The 26359-nt window shown below is 35.4% G+C and overlaps 1 protein-coding gene across 1 annotated transcript in view; it reads left to right on the top strand.

Annotated features, from left to right (window-relative positions):
• AGTPBP1 (ATP/GTP binding carboxypeptidase 1) overlaps nucleotides 1–26359 on the top strand; it is a 139122-nt gene that overhangs the window by 43281 nt on the left and 69482 nt on the right. Inside the window, exons 8-12 of the mRNA XM_021677917.1 lie at nucleotides 5371–5408; nucleotides 8526–8734; nucleotides 11010–11187; nucleotides 20149–20246; nucleotides 25144–25260. Coding sequence (XP_021533592.1) covers nucleotides 5371–5408; nucleotides 8526–8734; nucleotides 11010–11187; nucleotides 20149–20246; nucleotides 25144–25260 — 640 coding nt within the window. The remainder of the gene's footprint in view (nucleotides 1–5370; nucleotides 5409–8525; nucleotides 8735–11009; nucleotides 11188–20148; nucleotides 20247–25143; nucleotides 25261–26359) is intronic.

The following is a 26359-nucleotide window of genomic DNA, read 5'->3' as shown; positions in this document are numbered from 1 at the left end:
CCTCGGCTCCGTCTCTGCAGCCACCTTCCCTGCTCCGATACCTGGGAGCTCTGCCACACTCAGGCACCCCTGGTCTTTCTGTGACCCCGAGGTTCCTCAGACCACACTGTCCCACGAGGGTTCCACCCCCAGCTTAGCCACCGGAGCGACGTTCCTCAGCGGAGCAGACTTCTAAAAGTTCCGATTTTGTGCTCCACGGCTCTATCACTTGCCAGAAGTGGCGGACAGGGGCCCCCTCCCCCGCCGTCTATCCTCCCAAATATCGCCTCGGATTCACTTCTCTGCACATCCTGCCTTCCAGAAGGTGGTGGCTTTTCTGTTCAGAAAGTTGTTGCTATTCTTTTCTTCGATCTCCTGTTGAGTTTGTGGGTGTTCAGAATGGTTTGATCCCTATCCAGCTGAATTTCTGGGACCAGACGAAATCCAGGTCTCCTACTCCTCTGCCATCTTACTCCGCCCCCCCCCCCATTCTTTCTGCTTTTATTAGTTGTGACTCTTTTGTGAGGAAGAACTTACCCACATCAAATATTTGGTTAAATTTTACCAATAAGTTCAGATCATTTCCATTCTTTTCACTCTTTTTGAAATAAAGATCAGGGTGGAAAAAAAGTCAAATATTTCAGCTTGTATCCTTTTTGAAAATGGGTGCTTACTTGCACATATATTTATTCATTTAATATTACTTGGTGGGATGTCTTAACTTTTTACTTATGTAAAAATCATACATAATTGTAGAACATCTGATGAAATGTAACAAAACAGAAAACGATTATCACAAGTAAAACCAACTTACAGAATTGGTGTAGTGTAGTGAGTGGGCTCTGAGACAGAGAGACCTGGATTTGCATGTTAGCTCTGTCATTTACTGGCTGCAGGATACATAGGAGGCTACCTAACTTAAGCCCTTGTTTCATGTCTATAAATAGTAATATCAGCCCCTACATCAGAAGGTTGATATGAGTATTTAATGAGATGATTTTTCTAATTAACACAATGCCTAAGAATGCAATGTAATTAGTTTAGGTAAGTAATGTAGTAATGTGGCTGTGAATTAATTCTAGTTAGTACTAAAAGTATGTTCATTATTTTTACATTTATATACCATTTCTCCCCTTGACCCATAAAGTACTTTTTAATTTATTTTTTATCTAGTGGTTATGATCTCATTCTTAAGGTCTATATTAGCCTATTCTAACCAGTTACCAAATCTAGTATAAAGTTCCTAGGAGAAACAGAGCATTTCACAAGTGTCATTATAATATACAGTACAGGGATGTATCCAAAATTAGGCAGAAATCAGTGGGTCTAAACTTCTCAAAAAGGAATAGTGCTATGTAAATTATCCCTTCATTCCTTCCTGTATTTATATTTAAAAAAAGAAAAACAAATTTTTTACTTTGTTTTTACTTTAAAAAGAATAAAATATTCATTGACCAAACATCTGTATCTTGATCTATCAGTTTTAATAATCTTAGGGTCTCCCCCTTAATTAAAAAATCTTGACATCTAGAACATTTATTTTGCTCTTTTTCCTCCCCTGAAACAATGTCCTATGTTTAGTGGAATAAGGTTAGGGTTATTATTTATGTTTGAAGGGTGATGATGCCCTTGAAGATTTCCTTTCCTTTCCAATTTTAGGTTTTGGATTTAAACACTGTTAATCCAGATGGAGGCAACCCAGAAAGTAATGGGTTCTTCTTGAATGTCCCCATAAGGACTGACCCTCCAATTAAAAGGAGATATGAGTTCATGAGTACCTGGAGCTGAAGCTTTTCTTCCTTCCACTGCTCCTAAATGAATAAGCCACAGGATGCTTTTTAAGCCGTTGTTGGTTGTATTATTCTGTGTGGGACTTAGGAAGATTGGAAAAATATATGAGGAAGTATAAAATAGTGAAACTAAAAAATTCTAATCAATTAACATAATACAGACTGTGCATTTCGATAAATTTGTTGTTCTAAAATTCTTTTGTAACTTTTACAAATTTGTACTGCTTGTAAGTGTCAGAGAATTTCAGAAATTTTTTTGTACTGAAGTTTTTAAAAATACCTTTTAAATAACCTTTTAGTAAAAATGTCAAGTGACTTTGCACCAAACTTCATAATTTCTTTTCTTTCTTTTTTTTTTTTAAGATTTTTTTTTTAAATTTAATTTAATTTTTTTATTTATTTGAGACAGAGAGAATGAGAGACAGAGAGCATGAGAGGGAGGAGGGTCAGAGGGAGAAGCAAACTCCCTGCTGAGCAGGGAGCCCGATGCAGGACTCGATCCCGGGACTCCAGGATCATGACCTGAGCCGAAGGCAGTCGCTTAACCAACTGAGCCACCCAGGCGCCCCTCTTTCTTTTTTTTTAAAGGTTTTATTTATTTATTAGAGAGAGAGAGCGAGTGAGCACAAGCATGGGGAGCTGTAGGCAGAGGGAGAGGGAGAAACAGGCTCCCTGTCAAGGAGGGAGCCCGACGCGGGGCTCGATCCCAGGACCCTGGGATCACGACCCGAGCCGAAGGCAGATACCCAACTGACTGAGCCACCCAGGCACCCCTTCATAATTTCTTTTACTCTAGTGCAGCTGTGAAACAAGCATGATGAGCTTTGGAGTCAGAAAAAACTGGGTTCACATCCTAGTTTTGCTGGTGTTGAAGAATAAATAACCCCAAAGCATGTAGTTTAAGGATTAGAAACTGTCAGAAGCACTTTTATTTGGTTCAAATGTGTTATAAACCACTACCAACCGGGGAGAAAGACTGTTTCTGAAAGTACTCTAAGATTTTTATAATTTTGAATAAAGGCTTAACTGTAGATGGGAAAATCCTATTAGTTCATTGCAAGTGATTGCATCCAAGTGATTGTATTTTTTTTCCTAGGGCTATCGTAACAAAGTACCTAGTACAAATTCGGTGGCTTAAAATTACAGAAATTTATTGTCTCACAGTTCGGGAGGCTAGAGGTCCAAAATTAACCTGTCAGTAGGTCCAGTGCTCCCTCTGAAACCTTATGGAGAATCCTTCCTTGCTTCTTTCTAGCTGGTGGTTTGCTGGCAATCTTTGGTGTTTCTTGGCTTGAAGCTGCAACATTTCAACCTCTGCCTCTGCCCTCACATGAGGTTCTCTCCTTGCGTGTCTGTCTTCAGGTAGTCTCCTCTTTTCTTATAAGGGCACCAATCATGGTGGATTAAGGGCCACCTATTCCAGTATGACCTCATTTTAACTAATTAATCTTCAATGGCCCTGTTTCCAAATAAGGTCACATTCAGAGGTACTGGGGGTTAGGACTTCAACGTCTCTTTTGGAGGATACTGATATTTCTGATTTCAAAAGTTTCCTTCTCAACAGGAGGCTTATATTACTCATTTTCCATAGCACCTCGCTTTTAGGGGAGCCTAGGCATATTTATTATATTCTGAAATCTTTGGTTTCTTTAGCCATAAAATGTGCCAGTTCTGTGGACCAGGATTGTTTTAAGAATTAAACTAGAAAACACAGGGATGTCTGGGAGGCTCAGTCAGTTAAGCATCCTCCTTCAGCTCAGGTCATGATCCCAGGGTCCTGGGATGGAGCCAGCGGGGAGCCTGCTTCTCCCTCTGTTTGCCACTCCCCCTGCTTGTGCTCTCTCTCTCTGTTTCTCTCTCTCTCTGACAAATAAATAAAAATCTTTATAAAAAAAATAAACTAGAAAACACATATATAAGGCATCTATAACAGTTTCTGGCATTTATCAGATCTTGTTTCTTTTCTGTTATTTTGTATTGTTTCACTTGGAAGATCCCTTTAGTTCTGTGTTTAATTTTGACCAATTTCAAAGCCATCCTTATGCTGGTAGTTGTATAGTCTTATGCGCATTTTAGTACATAATTGTAAGGTTATGGAAAGTTTCTTACTAATGATTTAGTGCTATGAAAAGTCAGTATGTAATTTCATAGTTTTCATTTATTTTTAACTCACCATTACCAAAACTTCACATTGTTTTGAGAAAGTTCCAGGTCTGAATTTGTAATATTTTTTAAAGCATATACTTTTGTTTTTCTTTTTATGGATATTATCTTAAATAAAGGTTTATATGATTGCTTTATTTCTGTCAGTAAATCAAAGCGCAGCCATTGATGACTGGCTCTAGAGGGTAGCATTAATGAGCATTTATTATGAATGAGCACTTACTCTGTGCCTAGTTCTAGATAATTGTTGCAGGTTTTACTGTGAACCAGTGTCCATCTTCAGTCTTCTAGTTGATTGTGCTCTTTGCCTTTACATACTCCATCGTGCTGGGTCTCTTTTACACTAACATATGCAACTTTTATTTCACTGCTTTGTTTTTGGTTTTAATTTCTTGAGTAGTTTTTTCATAGATGTGTACATTTTATCACATTCTCTAGATTGTAAAATTGTGGATGAGATAAGTGTGCTAATTTTATACCAATGAAGAATCTGCCCCTGTGGGTGTCTAGTAGGCATTCAACAAATGCTTAATGATGAGTGACATGCTTAAGTTTGACAGAGTGCATATTTTTATGCAAATTAATTATAGTTGTTGAAATCTTGCTAAGAGGTACTGTAGTATGTAGCTTTATGTTTTTAAAGTTACTGAAATTAAGTGCCATTTCTTCAGTAACTTATTTCTTTAAAAAATATTTCAATTACAGGTTTTCCACAGTGATGTGCATTTTTAAAGCTAATTAATGGCAGTTGATTTCACTGCGCATATTTGTGTATTTATGTTCCAAAGAAAATATAAGTACTTTTAAATTTTTGGGCAATTCCTTTGTCCTTTAATGGGTAGTAAGAATTTTTGAGATATTAATTAGGTTCATTATTCTCTTTGGTGCCTTATGGTTGAAAAATGTTAAGGGCTCCTACTTCTCCCCAAACCTCCTAGTTCCAAAATATTTTACATTTGTTATCACCTTAAATATTAGGATTATTGCTTGATAGAGCTAAAATACTTTAAAGTCAGATAGCTATGAGTATCTATAGAATTTTGTAGTTACAAATTTTGTCTTAAAACTTGTTTTAATTTTTTTATGAATCAGGGCCTCTGATTCTTAATACTGTTATGTTGTAAACTCTGTCAGGGTCAGATACAAGTACAATAATTGATTCTATATATCTAATCTCCTATATAAAGACTTAAACGGTGTCTTTTTCTTCCTTAAAAAATTTTTTTTGGTGCTTGCCTGTTAATATTTCAATCTTCCTCATATCCGATTTTAACCTGAAGGGAGAGATGCATACAGAGAAACACCATATGTAATTGACGATAACAGGAATGACTTTTGGAATAGATAATAATTACTTATCTGAAAAGATTGTATGAATTTACTATTGTAGATTAATTTTACTAGTTTTGTTGTTGTTTGTGTTTTCTCATGTTGACAGGGTTGCTTTAGACACTCTTGCTGCATTGCTAAAATCAAGTAAGTTTTTAAATACTAGAAATACTAGATACTATTTTTCCAAGTATTCTATCTGCTGTTTTAAAGAAACTGGAAATGTAGATTTAGTCTGTAGTTATAAAGCAGTTTGTTATAATTTAATGTCAAAGTTGATTCTATCTTTTCATATGGTTGATCGATACACATCATAGCTAATGTCGTTTATTGAGCTATAATGTAGTACATCTATGTAATTCATTCCAGTACATTGACTTTCTTTTTATAAGTTCATTATATAAAGTCCTGTTAATAGAGGCAAGTAACATGTAAATATTATATAAGTATCATCTTTTTAAAAGTGAAGCTAACATGATATTGAGGATATTTACTGTGAAGAATATTGTGAACAACTACTGTATGTTGAACACAAATGATTTTCATTTAGAAACCTCTTATTAAAAATTTCATTTCTATCAAATTCAAGTTTAAATCATTAAAAATGACAATTAATGTAAATTTACAAACTAAAGCAACTGTTTTCTTTATCTTCAAAATTGAAGCATTGGAGTAAATGTGTCTTATGATATGATTCCTTTGGAGAGAAATTTATCTACATTATATGTTCTCTCTCTCCAAGGTACTCAGTATCTGTGGTTTAAATACAACTTTTGTTAGCACTTCCATTCTCATTGGTTGATTAAATTAACATCTTAACTAACCACAGTAACATTTAGTCCTAAGGTTATGAGGGCTTTCAATGTTTTTTTTCCCCAAAACTGTCTATAAAGGGTGACACCAACTTGCCCTTAAATTTGAATGACCAGAATTGTTAATTTGAACAGTAGCAAATGATTAATTGATTGAAAATCTGGTATTTGGTAAAGTAATGATTTATTACATTTATTAAATTTAAAAAGTCATCTTAGGTATTAGTATTATATACCAGAGTATATAAAATTCAGTTAACAGTTTTATCTTTGAAATGAAATGTGTGGTACTCAATTAGATGAACCATGTAGCTTTATTTTCATATATGATGTGATAAACTTTAGACCAAGATCAGAATACTTGGATTAATTTTAAAAGATGTTTGTGGCCTGGCTTTGTTGTGCCCTTTGTGGTTCAAATTGTTATTTAAAGATTAATTTTTAAATTCATATAGGCATATATTTTTGAATTAGAGTAGATTAAAATAGCTGTTAAAACTGAAGCTTATTAATTTTCAGAATCACTGATGACAAAATCACTAAGTCAGTAGAAACTAAAACCCTCATAAGTTTCAACTATTTATAGAAACTGGTTAATCTAAGAGGACTGAAATCTGGTATCTTGCGTTTTAAATAGTAATCTTCTTTTTACTCCCTCCTCCTTCAAAGGAGGATGGTGGACAAACATACCTGTTTTACTCCATCAGGTAAAAAAAAGTAACTGACCAGTAGGATGAGTCTAGTTTATATTTGGTATGTTTTCATAGGGCACATGGCTCTAAATAGAATAAAAATTTAATAATGCATGATAATGTTTAGTAGCACCTGCATATTTTTAAATGCACTGTGGCATTTTGGAACATTCTCATTCATTGATTTTTTTTTTTTTTAACTGCTTTCTGGGAGGGGGCAGTTATTTACTTTGAAAGGGTAAATGAGAGAAAAAAAATAAAAGGGTAAATAAGGCTACTGCAATAACCCTGAGCTAGTATAAAGCAAAGAACATGTATACACACAGTGCAGAAGGACAGGCAGCCTAGGTGCCATCGCTAGAGTATGGATGAGATGCTGCAGTCTAAAGGGGAACCTGAGTTATCTTTTAACTGGAGAGGGAAGAAGAGACATAGGTTGATAGTGAGGTGTCCTGAACACATGAATAAAAACCCCTTTACTAAACTTTTTAGTTGTGCTCAGTTGCAGATTGCACATAGCTCTGTTTACTTCTCTTCATTCAGCACCTGTATTTGAGTTACGGGCAAGTTTCTTATTTGATCTTTAATAAAGAATTTAAATATTTCACATAAATACCATTTAGGCTCATAATGTCTTTTAAGAAAATCATATTCACAGCTAGTAAACTAAAGGTTTATATACTCCAGGTGGTGTAAACAAAGTGTATATTCCTTTAAAATACATGAAACTACTGTTAGTCAAAACTGTTGACATGATTGTGTAAATAGCCACAACCTTGGCCAACTAGCTCTTGAAGACACAGAAGAGGTTTTAAAGCGTTTATGTAAGAAAGCCCCTCTCCCCACCATGTGAATTTCTTCCAGCTCCCTAAAGTCAGAACAGGGTTTCTGAGAGAGCATTAGTAGTTTGTTGACCTCAACATCTTTATGTTTTAGGTACATATTAGCAATTTGGGAGCTGTAGTAACTCTTTCAGGTAACTAAAAGCAACAGAGCCTTACCTTACTGTTACATTATCTTAGTGCCTATGCCATGAGCCAGGGTAAACTTAGGTTATGGAGAGATTGGAATTTCTTTGTGACTAAACAAGCTTGGATGGGTTGGTATTCAACATTAGTTTGTGTTCCTCTCATTGGTGCCCCTCTGTGGTACGGAGTGGCTCCGGATGTTGCTATGATAGGGTTCCCCTACTGCCATTTTAGTGAAATGTACCCTTTTGGTTAATAATCTAAAATATTAACACTTAATAAAATAGATCAAATTTGTGGATTTCTGTTAATTCTACCCCAGTAAAATCAACCATTTACAAAAAAACCTCTTTAATGTAGTTTTTATTACATTAGATAATTAATGACCAGAAAGCAGTAAAGTGCTCTTCACATTTCATTTACTAAAAGTTTTGTAAGTATTTTTAACTTAGTGTTGTTATGGCATGGATATTTATATAATTGTGGGGGTAATTAAAGCAGGTGATTTCAGTGGAAACACATACAGTTTGTAATAGAAGCTACAATCCAGTAGAGTTAATTTCAGTGGAAACAAGGCTTATAATAGATGTTACAATAATGACAATGTAGTTTGCCATCTGGGACTTTTCATTTATTTTGTTAGAGAAAAAAATATTTAAGTATGTGGCTGCTATGTATATGTTTTTGAAAAAAAACTCATTGCAATATTGTGGTGATATTTTTAATTTAATTTATTCTACCATTTTTCTCGTCATTTAAAAAATGTTCTTTCTCAATTTTCTTTTGTTAAAGAAACAAACGCCAGAAGAGCTGTAGACAGAGGATATGTCCAAGTCCTTTTAACAATTTATGTAGATTGGCACCGCCATGATAACCGGCATAGAAACATGCTCATTCGGAAAGGAATTTTACAGAGTTTAAAAAGTGTTACAAACATCAAGTTGGGAAGAAAAGCATTTATAGATGCCAATGGGATGAAAATTCTGTATAACACTTCACAGGTGAGTTTTTTAAATTTTCTTCCTATTACTGTGGTTATGTGTTAATGATATTATTTGGTTCTTAAGAAAATTTAGTACTCTTTTTTTTTTTAAAGATTTTACTTATTTATTTGACACAGAGAGAGAGATAGCGAGAGCAGGAACACAAGCAGAGGGAGCGCGGGAGAGGGAGAAGCAGGCTCCCCACTGAGCAGGGAGCCCGATGTGAGGCTTGATCCCAGGACTCTGGTATCATGACCTGAGCCGAAGGCAGACGCTTAATGACTGAGCCACCCAGGCGCCCCCCAAATTTAGTATTCTTACAAATACTGAAAAAAGTGTGATAAATATGTTTAAGAAAATATCTGAAAATGAAAAGGCATGATAAACCTTTCTCACGCGACCTCCTCAGACTGAGTTGGAGAAAGTGCTGAGTGCATATCTCTGCAATATGAGATTTTAGGTAAAAGGAGGATGTATAAATCCATCCACTGGGCAGGAAGGGAATCTGTAGAGCCATGTTTGCTAAGATATGCAGTTGGCTGTACTCAGTTTTGCATGTTCCCCTCATAAGATATTTATGGATCTTTATAGCTGGTAAGGCAGTTCTGTTGTTTGTGAGTATTGTCAATGTCTTCCTTCTGGATGGAGCATTTTTACACAGAGAAGGTACAAAAGTGAAACCTGGAGTTAGGAATCCTAGTTCTGCCAGCCATCTTAACCGTAAACCTTCTTGACAATATCTTTAGCAAGAAGACTGTCAGCTCTGGGCAGTGGGGATGTTACAATGCAACCATTTTGTTTATAGAAGGTTATAGTTATTAGAAAGAAATCTGTCTTTTAAAAATTGCAGCCAGTCATCCTGGTTGTGCCCTCCTGGTCTTGCACACAACAGTCTCTTTCTACATGGCAGTAGTTAAGATACCTGAACACACAATTTATGTTTACCCTAAGCTTTTTCTTTTCTAGATCAATCATATGCACTTGTTTTTACTATTCCTCATGTAGACAGTGATGGATAATTGATCTGTCAGGAAGAGTTGGGTGACCTTGTTTATGCCACTTAATATTTCTGAGCCTAAATTTCTCATCTGTTCTGACAGGTCAGATGTGAAAATTTATATTGAAAATTTTATGGGATATGAAAGTGCTATCTAAATGCCAGTAGTGTTTTATGTTATAGGTTCAGATCCCCTGTCCATTAGCCTTTGTCAAGACTGGATACCAGGACAGCGTATTAAACTCTTAAAACTTAAAATCATGGTATTCAGACTATTTTTTGTAAGTTGAAGAATCAACTTATTAGAGGTGCTATTGTATGATAACTGATAACAGTTCTGAGAAAGGCTCAGCCAGTGCACATTCCTTTTTATTTCTTACTCCTTTCTTACTATCTTTTTTACTTAATGTTTCTTTGCTTCTTCCCTTAAATTAAAAATAATTTTTATTATTTTTATTATTATATATATTATTTATTTATTATTATTATTTATTATTTTATTATTATTTAGGCTTGCTAAATGCCTTGTAGGTCACTCATAGATATTACTTAGCACAGTAGTCCCCCCTTATCTGTGGGGGATATGGTCCAAGATCCCTTGGATCTTAGATGCCTGAAACCTTGGATAGTACTTCACCTTATATATACAATGTGTGTTTTCTTATACATACATATCTGTGATAAAGTTTGAATTATTAATTAGGCCCAGTAAGAGCTTAGCAACTAATAATAAAACAGAACAACTGTAACAATATACTGTAGTAAAAGTTAAGTGAATGTGGTCCCTCTCTCTCAAAATATCTTATTGTACTGTACTTATCCTTATGTTGATGATGTGAGATGATAAAATGCCTCTGTGATGAGATGAAGTGAGGGGACTGCTGTAAGTATGCTGTGTTATAGCATTAGGGTTAGTATTGACCTTAGGTCAGAAGGAAGATCATCTGTGCTGGACCACAGTTGACCATGGGTAACTGAAACCAGGGATGAAGTGGGACTAATATACTTTGGTGACTTTTGGTGCCAAAGATGGTACTGATTTCTGCTTAGTTAAAATATTTTAGGAAAAGTATTACTAAATTTGCCACGTGAAGTTCTTACTTATGAAGAGATACTTCTGAATAGGCAAAGCTATTTTATAATCATATTACATTAAAATATTGGTTTTTGTGTATTTGTCTCTTGAAAATTATTGATGTATTACTTTATGAAGTAATGTAAAATTGATTCACTTATTCATCAAAGGCATATTATCTTTTTTCTTTCTTTTCTTTTTTTATTTTTCTTAAAAAACAGGAATGTTTGGCAGTCAGGACCCTTGATCCTCTTGTCAACACCTCCAGTCTGATAATGAGGAAGTGTTTTCCTAAAAATCGGCTGCCACTCCCAACGATTAAAAGTTCTTTCCATTTCCAGTTGCCAGTTATTCCTGTGACTGGGCCAGTGGCCCAGCTCTACAGTTTACCCCCTGAAGGTAAGACTGCATGTTTACTGCTGGCTTTCAGTGGTTCTTGGAATTGTGTGACTGTCGACTTTTTTTTTCCTCATTTCTAGTTCCTCAGCAAAAGAGACCTTAATGAACACAATAAACTTTCACATTATATTTTAAGTTAAATATTTCTTCAAATATAAGAAATTGAGTTCTGATAATTAAAGGCAGCAGTATGGAATGTGTTATATATATGTAAATGTGAATTTAAAAAAATTTAAGCATTACATAGGAACATTATTTCATAGTTTATATAAATTTTCAAAGGATAAGAGTGTAAACATTAAATGTTTAGGTAGTTATATTTGGGCTTACATTTATAACTTTTTGGTGAACTTCATTTTTTTTTAAGTTAATACCTAATCACCAAAAATGTTATTTTTTTATTTTTATTTTTTTTTAAGATTTATTTATTTATTGGAGGTGCAGAGCCTGGAGATTGACACAGGGCTCAATCTTAGGACCTTGAGATCACGACCTGAGCCAAAACACGGAGTCAGTGGCTTAACTGACTGTGCCACCCAGGTGCCCCTGCATTTTTTATTATAAAATAATTCATCTCTCTTCATAGAATTTCTGCATATTCCCATGAAATTTCTATGGCAAGAATTCAAGAATTTAACAGATGACTCACTGATAAAAAATTGAAAAGAGAAGGTAAAATGTACTTTAAGAAGCATAAAAAAATACTAGTCCAAATTAACAGAGTAATTTCTTTCTACTGAGATCAGGTTCAACTATTTAAATAATACTTAAAAATTTTACAATTTCTATTACCAGGATTAGTTTCCTCATGTAAATTCATAGTTCTCCTAAGAAAAAGGTTCAGTGTTAGTGTATATGGTTCACAGAAGTGTTTTCTAATGATTTGGAATTTGCATATAAATATGCATAGTATTATAATGCTTGGGAAAAGGGAAGGTGAAAATAGAAAAACGCCTACCAATATTCTTCTTTTTTAAAAAATTTTTTAATTTAGTATTTTTTATTATGTTCAATATAGCATATGAACATATGCATAGCATATAGCATCATTAGTTTTTGGTGTAGTGGTCAGTGATTCATTAGTTGCGTATAACACCCAGTGCTCATCACCACATGTGCCCTCCTTAATACCCATCGCCTGGTTATCCCATCCCCTCACCCCCCTCCCTTCTGTAACCCTCAGTTTGGTTCCTAGAGTCCAAAGTCGCTCATGGTTTGTCTCCCCCTCTGATTTCTTCCCATTTAGTTTCCTTCCCTTCCCCTGTGGTCCTCCGTGCTATTCCTTATGTTCCACATATGAGTGAAACCATATGATAATTGACTTTCTCTGCTTGACTTATTTCACCTAGCATAATCCCCTCCAGTTCCATCCATGTCAGTGCAAATGGTGGGTATTCATCCTTTCTGATGGCTAATATTCCATTGTATATATGAACCACATCTTCTTTATCCATTCATCTGTTGAAGGGCATCTTGTCTCCTTCCACAGTTTGGCTGTTGTGGACATTGCTGCTATGAACATTGGGGTGCAAGTGCCCCTTCTTTTCACTACATCTGTATCTTTGGGGTAAATAGTGTAGTTGCTGGGTTGTAGGCTAGCTCTATTTTTAATGTCTTGAGGAACCTCCATACTGTTTTCCAGAGTGGCTGTACCAGCTTGCATTCCCACCAACAGTGTAAGAGGGTTCAGACACTTCTCCAAAGAAGACACATGACTACAAATGGCTAAGAGGCACATGAAAAAATGTTTGACATCACTAGCCATTAGAGAAATACAAACCAAAACCACAATGAGATACCACCTTACACCAGTTAGAATGGCAAAAATTAACAAGACAGGAAACAAAAATGTTATGGTTTATGCTTAACAAAACTTGCATGTGACTTACCTAAATGAAAATAATGAAATTATTAGAAGTTGGCTGTTTGCCATTTCAATACAATACTGGGAACATAGTAAAAGAAGTAAGAGTTGAAATCTTAATGTGGGGAAAAAGTAGAATTTTTGGGGGTAAGATCTAGTAAAATGGAAAAGAGAGTGTAGTCTAGACTATTATTAGAATTTCTAAAGTATTTTCTCATCAGTTGATAAATTTTTTGCAAGAAAAATGGAAAGTTTTTTATATTTAAAAACAATTACTTGAAATAAGTGATGTAAGAATTTTCAGGTAATTATAATTAGTTTTATTATCTTTGATGCAGATTTATTAGTGGTATGTATCACAGAGTACACTGTATGATTTTTTTAAAAAGTATTTTATTATTAAAGTACACCTTTAGTCTGTGCAAAATACCAAGATGGATTATTCAGAAACTTCCTTTAAAGGGTTTAAAAAGTCTACAACTCACTATGGGACTTGAGTAAGATAGTGGAGTGAAAATAGTGATCTAATTTCTCTTTCCCATTGCATTTAAAACTACCAACAGACTTTAAAAATAGGGCAAAATCTGTACCAAAAGTGAAAACAAGGTAAAAGAAGCATTCTCATGAAATAAACATAGAAATGCACCAAACATCGTGGAGGTGTGAATATATTAAAGAAGAGCATCAGTTCTCTACTTACCCCTCTGTGAATGCAGTGTGCCTGTCTCCGAGTTGAGGCGCCGGTAGCACCTAAGTTGGACGGACAATCAGGGAGCAGTTGGAGTCCTTTTCTCTCCTGTATCTCAGTGTAGGATTATGGGAGTTTAAGTGGTGGTTGTAACTGGTAGAAAGCTGGGGAGACTTCTGTATGATACAGCAGGTGGTAATACTGGGAGGAGATAGGATATAGGATTTACCCCATAGTGTTCTTTATTCAGTGTACAGAATAATCACATATGAGGTGAGAAAGCTAACTTCTAGTGCAGTGAATTCACCAAACATGGGGAAAAAATGACAGAGAGATGATATTTTTCTGAGGGCTCCTTTCCTGTCCATCTCAGACTAATGGATCACTAAATTAGAAAGGGGGATTTACACTGACGGACAAGTCTTCATGATTAAGATGTGAGAGGAGAGTTTTGACAGCATCTGTGCAGACACAAGGCAAATACCCTCTTTCTGTTCACCATTTTTCATATATCAGACTTCATTACATTGATCACAATTTTCATTATTTTTTACCTTCCTCAGTTAGAATATAAGTTCCATGAGGATAGAACTGTTGTTTTTTTCCTTCATTTTATCCTCAGCATCTATTAGACAGAGTTAGTGTACACTTAACATTTGTTGATGAAGGAATTGAGCTGACCTCAAGGCTTAGTCTCTAGAACATTAAATGCCAAAAGATAGTGAAGCAGCATCTTACAGAGGTTTCGAGGAGAGTCCTGATTCAAGATTTCTGAGCACTTATTAGTTGCCATCCATATGTGAAGGTGACATATTCTTAGGTATATAAGGGTTTGGAAGTGATTACCCAGGTACCCTTTCTGAAGTAATTACACGAAATACTACTCTCGTCTGGCCAATGATGAATTAAGATGACAAGAATAGAGACAACATGGTAGCAGAATCATTGTATTAAACAGTACAAATTGTTAATTATGTAATACTAAGTAATTGTAATACTGTTTTGAAATACATCAACCAACTCTTGGCCAAGGATACATAATACACAGTTATAACAAACTGTTTTTTTTACACAAATAAACTAAAATTTTTATTGTTTATATTATATATGTTTGTATTGATAGAGTTCCTATTCTTAGGAATATTACACTATTCTTGCATTTCTAAAATAATTATAGGAATAGTGGTTCATATATGCATTTTAAAATGTAAAAGTACTTTTGAAACAGAGATCCTTAGCCTGGGAACTATTGACTCATAGGAATCCATGGATGGACTTCAAAGACTATGAACACTCTGAAATTCTGTATAAATTATGTATTTTTTTTCTTGGGAAAAATTCTTGAAGAGGCTCATTTATTACTGTTATAGAAAAGCAGGGAAATTTCAGAGACACACAAAAATCCTGAGAGCACTAAATACAAAGCAAGAACCAACAAATCATCTTTGGTAATAAGATATCTAAATGGATAAAATACTCTGACTAAAAGGAGAAGAATTGACTAGGAGGTAAGATGGCAGAAGAGTAAGGGACCTCGTTTCATCTGGTCTCTTGAATTTAGCTAGATAACTGTCAAATCATTCTGAACACCTATGAATTCAACCTGAGGTATAAGAAAAGAATTGCTGGAATTCTACAAATAGAAAAGCAACCACTTTTTTGCAAGGTAAAAGGTTCAGAGAAGTGAATCTGAGGGTATATATTGGAAGATAAATGGCAGGGGGGGTGGGGAGCCTCTGAAAGCTGGCTTCCAGAAAGTGTTATAGCACCAGAGTGCAAAATGGAAATTTTTAGAAGTCTGCTCCAGTGAGAGACATCCCTGCCTGACAGGTGCTCAGGTGGTGAAGCAGGGCAGAATCCTAGGTGGGACAGTGTGGCCTCAGGATCCGGTCACAGAAAGAACGGGGGTGCCTGAGCCGGCAGAGTTCCTAATCATTGGAGTGGAGAAACAGGCTACAGTCGGAGAGGGATCCCTGCCTAGGACTCTCCTATGTTCTCTCTCTCAAGGAGAGCAAGAAGACCCTAGCAGCTTTTGCCTCTTAGGATCCCTCTAGCCCTAGGTACCACTGCTACTTGAAGACCTCCATAGTATTGGCCACAGAGGAACCCCCCACACTCAGTGTTGACATTGACCTCTGCTGACAGAGCTGCATGGGGACTATGCTGCTGTGCCTTCCCAGGAAGCAAAGATACTACATCTTCCCCCAGTCTGTGTGTTCACAGCTGTTTTCTGGCAAAAGTCTTTCCCCACCCAAGCCAATCAGTCCTAAAAGACTGGAAGAAGCAACTGCATCCTTAAATGGGGTAGTAAAGTATCCTCCAGACTGAGAGGGCACTTTGAGACCAAAAAACTATGCAAGCCAAGCCCTTCCATACCGTTTATAGAGTTTTTTTCAGGGTAACTTACTGACAAGGTCAGGCAATCCAGGTGCTGCTACACAGCTGTTCTCGCCCAGGCCAGACCTTAATCCACAGCTTTTATAGAGCAGGGGGCATTTGTGGTGTGGTCAAAGGGTAGTTATCTAAAGTGGTGCCATCTGTGCACCACTTTAGAGAAGATCAGAACAAGCCTTCCTGCTTTATGGTCAGGGCATAACTGGGCCCTGACGGAGATCATTGCGTGGACACGGACAAGATGGAGCGCCGAAGATGGAGTCAGTGTTATTAGCACTCCTACACAGACCAGTATCTCTGGTGAACATAGATGCAGAAATCCATAGCAAAGTAACAGCAAACTGATTTTAACAACAAATTAAAAGGATAATATACCATGATCAAGTGGAACTCATCTCTGGGATGCAAGGACGTTTCAACATCCATAAACTAAAATGTGATAAAGCACATTAACAATGAAGGATGAAGATCATATGATCATCTTGACAGATGCAGAAAAGAAATTTGACAAAGTTCAAAATCCTTTTATGATAAAAACTCTTAACAAATTGGGTATAGAAGGAATGTTCCTCATCATAATAAAGACCATATATGATAAATCCGTAGCTAATATTGTGCTTAGTGATAAAAAGTTAAAAGCTTTCCCTATAAGATCGGGAAGAAGACAAAGATACTGTCTCTCACCATTTCTATTCAACACAGTACTGGATATCGTAGCTATAATAATTAGGCTAGAAAAAGAAAGAAAAGGCATCCAAATCATATAGGAAGAAGTAAACTTATCTGTTTGCAGATGGCATGATCTTATATATACAAAACCGTAAAGTCTCTACCAAAAAACTCTTGGAACTAATAGACAAGTTCAGTAAAGTTGCAGGATATACAATCAAATATATAAAAATCAATTGTGTTTCTATACAATTACAGTAAACTATCTGAAAGAGAAATTAAGATAGTAATCCTATGTACAGTAACATTGGAAGTAATCCTATGTACATTGAAAGCAAAATAGGAATAAATTTACTAAGGAGCTGGAAGACCTGTACAAGACATCGATGAAAGAGATTGAAGAAGACACAAATAAATGGAAAGATATCCTCTGTTCTTGGATTGGAAGAATTAATATTGTGAAAATGCCCATATTACCCAAAGTGGTCTACAGATTTAAAGCAATCTCTTTGAAAATTGCAATAGCATTTTTCACAGAAATAGAAAAAACTATCCTCAAATTTTATGGAACTACAAAAGACCCCCAGGAGCCAGAGCAATCCTGGGAAAGAAGAACAAAGCTAGACATCACGGTTCTGGATTTCAAACTATTACAAAGCCATAGTAATCAAAACAGTATGGTACTCAGAGCAGGCACATAGACCTCTAGTGGGATGGAATAGGTAGCCCAGACAAACCCATGCATATGTGGTCAGCTAATTTTTGATTAAAGGCACTAAGAATACACAGTGGGGAAAGGACGTTGTTTTCAATAAATTGTATTGGGAAAACTAGATATCCACATACAAAAGAATGAAATTGGATCCCTGTCTTATACCACTCACAAAAAATTATCTTGAAATGGATCAAAACTTAATTATAAGACCTGAAACTGTAAAACTCCTAGAAGAAAACTTGGGGGAAATGATCTTTGACATTGGTCTTGGCAGTAATTTCTTGGATAAGATACCAAAAGCACAAGCAGTGGAAGCTAAAATAAACAAATGGGATTATGACAAACTAAAGAGATTCTGTACAGCCCAGGAAACAATAAATTATAATGGCAATTTCAATTTATTGCCTTACAGGATGGGAGAAGGTATTTGCAAAACGTGTATCTGGGAATGGGCTACTGTCAAAAATATATATAAAAAAACCTCACACAGCTGAAGAATATAAAAGCAAGTAATTCAATTAAAAACTGGGCAAAGGACCTGAATAAATATTTTCCCAAAGAAGACATACAAATAGCCAGTAGTATATGAAAAGGTGCTCAACATCAGTAATCATCAGGGAAATGGAAATCAAAACCATAGTAAGATATCACCTCACACCTGTTAGAATGGCTGTTACCAAAAAGACAAGACATAGGAGCTATTTGCAAGGTTGTGAAGAAAATGGAACCCTTTAACACTGTTGGTGGGGATGTAAAATGGTATAGCTAATCTGGATAACAGTATGGAGGTTCCTCAAAAAATTAAAAATAGAACTACTGTATGATCTAGCAATCCTGCTTCTTAGTATATATCCAAAGGAATTGAAATCGTTATCTTAAAGAGAGATCTGTACACCCATGTTCCCTGTAGCATTATGTACAGTAGACAAATTTGTAAATAACTGTAATGTCCTTTGATGGATAAATGGATAAAGGACAGTGATATATATGAATATTATTAAGATAATATAAAGGAAGGAAATCCTGCCATTTGCAGCAACATGGATGAACCTGGAGGGCAGTGAAATATGCCAGACAGAAAGGCAAATACTGTGTGGTATCACTTACATGTAGAATTTTAAAAGCCAACAAACAAAAAAAATGATTTTGTAGAAACAGAATAGAATGTTGGATGCCAGGAGTGAGGGGAGTGGTAAATGGGGTGCTGGGATCAAAGGGTACAGATTCTCAGTTTAAGAAGATTAAGTACTGAGGATCTAATGTACAGTATGGTGACTATAGTTAATAATACGGTATTGCATATTTGGACATTTCCAAGAGGAGCTCTTAAACATTCATCACAGTTAACAATGTTAATTATGTGAGGTGATGGTTGTGTTAATTATCTTCATCTTGGTAATCATTTTACCATGTATATTTATATCAGATCATCACATTTGTACACTTTATATTACAATTAATATTATTTCTTCTTCAATAGAGTTAAATAGTTTAGAAAAATATCCTTTTAAAATATTCCCTACTTTGTTTTAAAGCACTCAGTTACTTACCTGAGTACTCTTCCACTCTTCTTGCCTTATCTTGTTTCCCCCACAGCCGTGGTCCTCATGTACCTTTACATTCTGTTCCCTGAGTTTTTCTCTAATGCGTATTCATTCTTCATCCCCATTCCTGCTGTATTGGTTCAGACAGTTACTGTCTCCTGTTAACTGGTCCCCTTCCATATATGTGCTCCCTCTCTCACACCTGCCAGAGTGATCTTTTGAGCAATGTTAAGTCAAATTAAGCCATTCTCTTCTTGAAAATTCTCAGTGCTTGTCTTGCATAGGTTAAAAATCTAAACTACTTGGTCCCTTCATTTTCTCATTCTTATTTGCCTTTCTTAGTACTTTCCCAAGTATACAAGTTTAGTTATACTTGCCGTTTTTCAGGGATATCATCTCAACTCTTTTTTTCTTAGAAGCCACACTCACCCACCCTTTTGTTGGCCTTGAAAGCTGCTGTATTTTCTTCAGGATACTGCTTAATTAACTACCTGTTTTGTGGAGTGATTACTCATATCCCCTTGACCTCAAGTTAGTTAGTTAGTTATTCTATCCTTTGTTTTCCCAAACAAACGTTGCTTTCATTAACGTTTACTTTTGTATTGTAGTTACCTGTTTAGTCTTTTCTGCTCTTTAACTTTATATGCTCCTGGAGAACAGGGACTATATTTACATATATTTTTAAAAATTCCCAGCACACAACACTACATACATGGCACATGGTAGCCATTGAAACAAATAAATGGGAAATCAGTTGTTAAAGGAATAAAATCAGTTTTTGAAATTTATCATGTACAGGAAATAAGCTGTTTCATTCAGGCTGTTGCAACAGAAGACATTCATTTTTAAAAATCGAGAACATCAGTAAAAACACCCATACATTTCTACAGTGCTTTTTCAAATTTTAGTATCTCATAGGTTTTCAACACCTAGGACAGCCTTAGAGACATTTTTAATAAGGAATTTCATTTACTTTTCCTTTGGTGATTAAAATACCAATGTTGTGTGTATATAGCATCCTTCCTTCGTATGTGCATGTTGTAGAATGCTTACCTCTGACCTACTTATAGCATGTTTTGTGTCACAGTGGATGACGTTGTAGATGAAAGTGATGACAATGATGATATTGACTTAGAAGCTGAAAATGAAACTGAAAATGAAGATGACGTAGATCAGAATTTTAAGGTTAGTATAAATCTCTATCTTCGGTCAACTTTATGAATTATATACGCAGTTGTAAAATAAAGATTGGGGAAATAGGTGTAGCTTAATGGTAGATTAATTGGTTTTGTCCGCATCTTTTTATTGTGATAACTGTGGACACTAAGGAAAGGGAAAATGAAAAAATGATGTTGCTTTGAATGCATTGGTCTGAAAAGGTCCTTAAAATAACTTATTTTCGCTCTTTTTGACCAGGATAAGCTCAGGTAACTGATCTGACTTAGGTTTCAAAGTCTAAGGAAATCTCAGTTTGAAGGAAAGTGGTTTGAGACTCTAAGTAGCAACCTGTTCCTCTTTGAGCAGTCTTTTGGGGATATAAAAATAGGAGGAAAATAATCTAACTGCTGGATTTTTGGTAAGAATTAGTGTTTACATAATGATTCTTAAGTTTCAGTTAATTGGAGAAGAAATGGACAAAAGCATTTATTGAATTGAAACAAGATAAAAAAATTATTGTTATATGTGTGATGTTAAGTAAAGAGGCAGAGGAGTTTTTAGAATTTTATGGCACTTTTGGAAGTGTAGAGACGATATTTGCTTTATTTAGTGTCAGGGGGTCATTTTAGTATCTATGGAAAAATGCCTGCTTAACTCCTTCAGTTTTCAGCTGTTTAGCTTAGTCTTTTTTGGTGGGTGGGGAGGGATTCATTTGACCCTTGCCTGCTTGGCCCTTTTGTCTTGAAATGCTACATCACAATTGGGTATTTGACCCTCTCTGGAGATAGAATGTTAAGATACTGGAAAGAGATACCCATTTTAATAGTAGATGTAGTTCCAGTTTCATTATCACCGAATGCAGTCACCAAGGCAAGCTTTGGCAGAATTGTCAAGTTACCCAATCTGGGCAGCATAATGGTCTGCATCCTTGCCTCAAGAAGCTAGAAAGAAGAGAAACAGTGCAGGCTCTGATTTTCAAGGCAAAATATCTGGGTTAACTGTGTGATTGTGGTTCTGGACTTGATATAAGTGGAAGAACTGTGGGATCCAAGTTATGAGAATTTAAATTCTGTTGTGTAAAGTGTTCTTTAGATAATAGAAGCTATATTAAAAATCACCTGTTTAGATTCTTTGGGAACTGAATGTTTGGGGATAGTAAAATTTCAGATTGCTGTTAAGTTTATACTTTAACATATTTTGATAGAAACCTTTCTCTTTTGTGCTGTATGTTTCCATGTTGTTAAAAACATAGTATGTTGAGTATAATTTATTCTTTATGGCTCAGGGTCCTCATTAAACATATCTGTTGTTGTGATCACTACAGATGTAAAGACAGAGATTGGTGGGGAAATAGAACTAATAGGAATTATAACAATGATTCTGATTTTGCTGCTTGGAAATTGTCAGTGTGTATGCATGAATACATACTTAAAAATTTTTTAAAAATCATATGAGGGTAAGTTACATATATTATGTATCATGGTCCTTTACCCCTAAATATGTCAGTGAATATTTCCTAAGAATAGTGGTACTCTCTTACATAACCGCAATGCAGTTATCAACTTGATAAATTTATAGTGATATAACACTTTTTTTTTTTTTAAAGATTTTATTTATTTATTTGACACAGAGAGACACAGCGAGAGAGGGAACACAAGCAGGGGGAGTGGGAGAGGGAGAAGCAGGCTTCCCGCCGAGCAGGGAGCCCGATGTGGGGCTCAATGCGGGACTCGATCCCAGGACCCTGGGATCATGACCTGAGCTGAAGGCAGATGCTTAACGACTGAGCCACCCAGGCGCCCCGTGATATAACACTTTTTATCTGATCTGCCATCCATATTCCACTTTGTCAGTTGATCTAATAAATGTCCTTTGTGAGGTTTTTTTTCCTTCTCTCTAGAATAGGAGCTAGCATCAGATATTGTGTTTAATTATTTTGTCCTTTAAGTCTCCCTTAATTTAGAATATTTCCATATTTATATCTTTGAAAAATACAGTTGTTGGCTGTATTATTCACTGGAGTAGCTGCGATTGCTTACATTTTCTCCTGCTTTATCTTAACACACCAGTTATAATAATGAGAAAAAAAAATAATAGATTCAATTTATTCAACATCTAATCCTATTCTAGTCCATGCTCTTTTTTTAATTAATTAATTTTTTAAAAAAATTTATCTATTTGAGAGAGAGAGAGAGAGCACAAGCAGAGGGAACAGCAGAAGGAGAGAGAGAAGCAGACTCCTTGCTCAGCCAGGAGCCCAACTCAGGGCTCGATCCCAGTACCCCAAGATCATGACCCAAGCCGAAGGCAGACGCCTAACCAACTGAGCCACCCAGGCGCCCATGCTTTTTTTTTTTTTTTAAATTGAAGTACAGTTGACATACAATATTTTATTAGTTTCAGGTATACAGCAGTGATTTGACATTATGAAATATTCACCACGATAAGTCTAGTTAGGCCTTTTGTATTTACCATCTATGCTAGTCCCTGCTCTTTACCTATAGTAATTATTAAATCCTCATCTCAATTCTATAAGGTACATGGTATTATTACCTCTGCTTTACAGGGCTAATAATTAGAAGAAGGAGGCACAGAATGTAGCTTATAAGATGTGGGGCCAGGATTCAGAATAAAGCAGTCTGATGTGAATGTCCACTCTCTCTACCACCATACTATACCAAAATGTTACTTTTTTTTTTAGGATTTTATTTCTTTATTTGACAGAGAAAGAAAGGAAGGGGAGAAAGTAGCAGAGGGAAAGGGAGAAGCAGACTTCCTGCTGAGCAGGGAGCCTGATGTGGGTCTTGATCCTGGATTCCAGGATCATGACCTGAGCCGAAGGCAGAAGCTTAACCAACTGAGCCACCCAGGTGCCCCAGCCAAAATGTTATTTATTTATTTATTTTTTAAGGACTACAGAATTGCTGGCTTTTTGAGACTGCTGAGCTGTATTATCTTATTTTTCTTCTTGACCACAGTTTGCCTTACTGTCATTGGCGGTTACATTTGGACTTAATTTTTCCTTTTTATCTAAATCTTGTTATTTATTTCCTGTGTCAGGTGAACCTGCTATATACAGGTTTAATATTTGTTTGTGTTTGATTGTGATTGTAGTTTTAGAGACTGTTTTTCCCTCACCATAGTGATTCCATTCTCTTTACCCCAGATTTTTCAGTTTTTGGAGCATTTATAGAAACTTGGAGGTTTAGAACACTCATCTCCAGTAGCCAGGACCTGTCAGTATATAAACTTCAATGCGTTCTTTTCCCCTCCTTTACTTGAGAAGAACTTTAAGCAGTGGTGGAGGGTGGTTGTGTTGTTTTTTTTTTTTCTCTAAGTCTGTCAGTAGCTCTTCATCTTTGTTTTCCCCTAAACCAAAACAGAATTTCCTGCTATTGACCTCTCGAAGTGTAGTTTTTTTTTTCTCACAGTGCCTATTTTACAGATAAATTCATTTTTTTTTTTGAAAGTAGAGAGCAAATATGTAAGGCTCTATTTTCACAAAGTAGTATTGAATGTTGAATTCTGGTCTGTTTAGAGAAAGAATACTTTTGTAAACTTTTTGTTATTTTGAAAGCATTGTCTACTTTATTAGTGCCAAACAAGGAAATTATATATTTTGGTTCATCAATGCATAATTTAAAGGTCTATGAAATTACACATTTGTGTCCTAATAATTATACACTAACATGATACTCTTTAAATACAACCAGTGTTTATTATTTATGGCAAGGGAGAAAATCTTTTTATTGGTTATACAAATAGTAGCTAAGTTCCTGAATATGAACTAAGAAATATAAAATATATTTTTCCTTTTAAATTACTTGGTAATATGAAGTGTATATATTTAGTCAGATACGTGTATATAAAGCATTATAAGGATTGAAGCATGGTAGAATAGATTTAAGGCTAAAAGTAAGTTTACTCACTGAAATTAAAAGCCACTGAAAATTAGTAAGTGGTCTTTATATCTCTCTTTAGCAATGAAGATAATGATGAGTTTGTATTTGTGTGAGGCCAGATTTGTTGAAGGTCATAGAGAGAATAGCTTGGATGGTAGGTAAACTGACACTTGTCTTTCTGGCACAGTGTATATTAGGTCTTTGAACAGATACAGATTGAATTAATCCCAGATACATACCCTATTTTTCTGAGGTCATACCTCCCCTTTAAATTTACCGTCTTCCTTCCTAAAGGGGCGTGGAAATAATTTCTGGCTGTTTTTCAATTTTTTTACTTTTTTTTCCCCCCAGAAAAAGAGTGTGTGGTGACAATGAGCTTTATTCTAAGGGAACTTTGTTGACCATGGAATACGAGAGTACAGGGTAATCATTGGTTTGTCTTGAGACAGTGCATTGACCAACAGAGAATGCTCTGAAATCAATGATTAGTTTTACATTCTGACTCTTTGCACACTATGTAATTTTGAGCAAGCCCCTTAACCTCTCTCTACCTCGGTTTCCTCTTCAGTTAAATGGAAGTAATGATGCTATTTACTTCATAGTGTTCTTCTGCAGATTAAATTATGTAAAATCCTTAGCATAGTGCTTCTCACATTTTCAGTGCTTAGTATATGTTAGTTATTTTGATTATCACCACCACCATCATATATTTATATTTTTCAATTTAGTTTTTTTAAGTTTTACTACCCTTTAATATGAGTAAAACTATGGCAACTAAAGAGATTGAGGGGAGCATCCTTTAGTCTGGATCTTGACACTAGGTCTTCTATCTTGAGGAGCCCAAATACTATTTTCAACACAACAGTGACCCAATACCAGCAAATTTCATTTATGGTAAAATTAGTACAACCTTTAGTCAGTGATTATTCTCTACATGTAATTAATAATTTGGAAAACTTTAATCTGAAATGTAGTCTGTAACTTTACCTTTTTCTTAACTGGTTACATTTTTATTATTTCAGAATGATGATATTGAAACGGATATTAACAAACTAAAACCCCAGCAGGAACCTGGACGAACCATAGAAGAACTTAAAATGTATGAACACCTTTTCCCTGAGCTTGTTGATGATTTTCAGGTATAAATATAGAAAATACAGCATCTTAATTGATTTTAAGAAACAGTTCTTCTTTTTTGTTTTTTCTTCCTTAGGCCTGTAATCCCTGTTTTCCCTTTGCTTTTTATTTCTAAAATATGAAAGTGGTATTGCCTTTCTGGGTGACATTGGACAGTTACTTCAGCATTCTGAGCTACAAACTACTTATCTGTAAAATGAGGGGACTAGCTCATTAAATTTTTGGACTAGCTTTTACATTTTTTCATCACTTTGGCTCATTGCTTTAATTGGCATAGTTTTTAAAAAATAATCTTTAAAATGGCATTTTAAAATCTTATGTTGAAGTCGTCTTTCTATCAGTTGCATCCAACTGAAGGGGGAGGTGGGAGCTGAGAAATTGCTAAATTAAAACTGAAGTCTCTGCTTGTTGGATTGTTTTTCCTGACAGTCACCATATAACTGGGGAATGTAGGGCCAGGGGAGAACAATGTGAAGTCTTTATATCTGAGTCGGTTCACAGGGAGAGTGACTTCTCATTACCATTTCTTACCCTCATTTATTTACTGGAATGTACTTACTTAGCGTGGGTTACATAGCAAGTAAACCGGATTGAACTGTTGGCAATTAGTAGATAGAGTTTCTTATTCTCACTCAGCTGCCCCCTTATGGTGGGTACTTGAATAAGTCCCTGAAATTGCCTACGATCTTAACCTATAAAATAAAGCATTCAAACCAGATAATCTCAGATTTATTCAGCTCTTACTACAGGCCCCCATGCCTTCCAAATCCATACATTTAATTCCTAGTTGCTTAAAGAAAAAGACTTTAATGTAAGGTTATATGTGGGAAATAAAAAAAGGAAGGACAGTTGACCCTTGAAAAACATAGGGGTTAGGGGTGCCAGCCTTCCAATAGAGTAAAAAAATCCATGTATAACTTTTGACACCCCCCAAACTTACTTAATAGCCTACTGTTGACTGACATCCTTACCCATAATATAAGCAGTTGATGAACACATTTTGTATGCTATATGTATTATATATTGTATTTATACAGTAAAGTAAGCTAAGGAAAAGACATTATTAAAATCACAAGGAAGTGAACTGTACTGTATGTATCA

Source organism: Neomonachus schauinslandi, chromosome 13 (genome assembly GCF_002201575.2).
Source record: "Neomonachus schauinslandi chromosome 13, ASM220157v2, whole genome shotgun sequence".
Taxonomy (NCBI): domain Eukaryota; kingdom Metazoa; phylum Chordata; class Mammalia; order Carnivora; family Phocidae; genus Neomonachus; species Neomonachus schauinslandi.
This window is presented reverse-complemented; position numbering and strand designations above follow the sequence as displayed.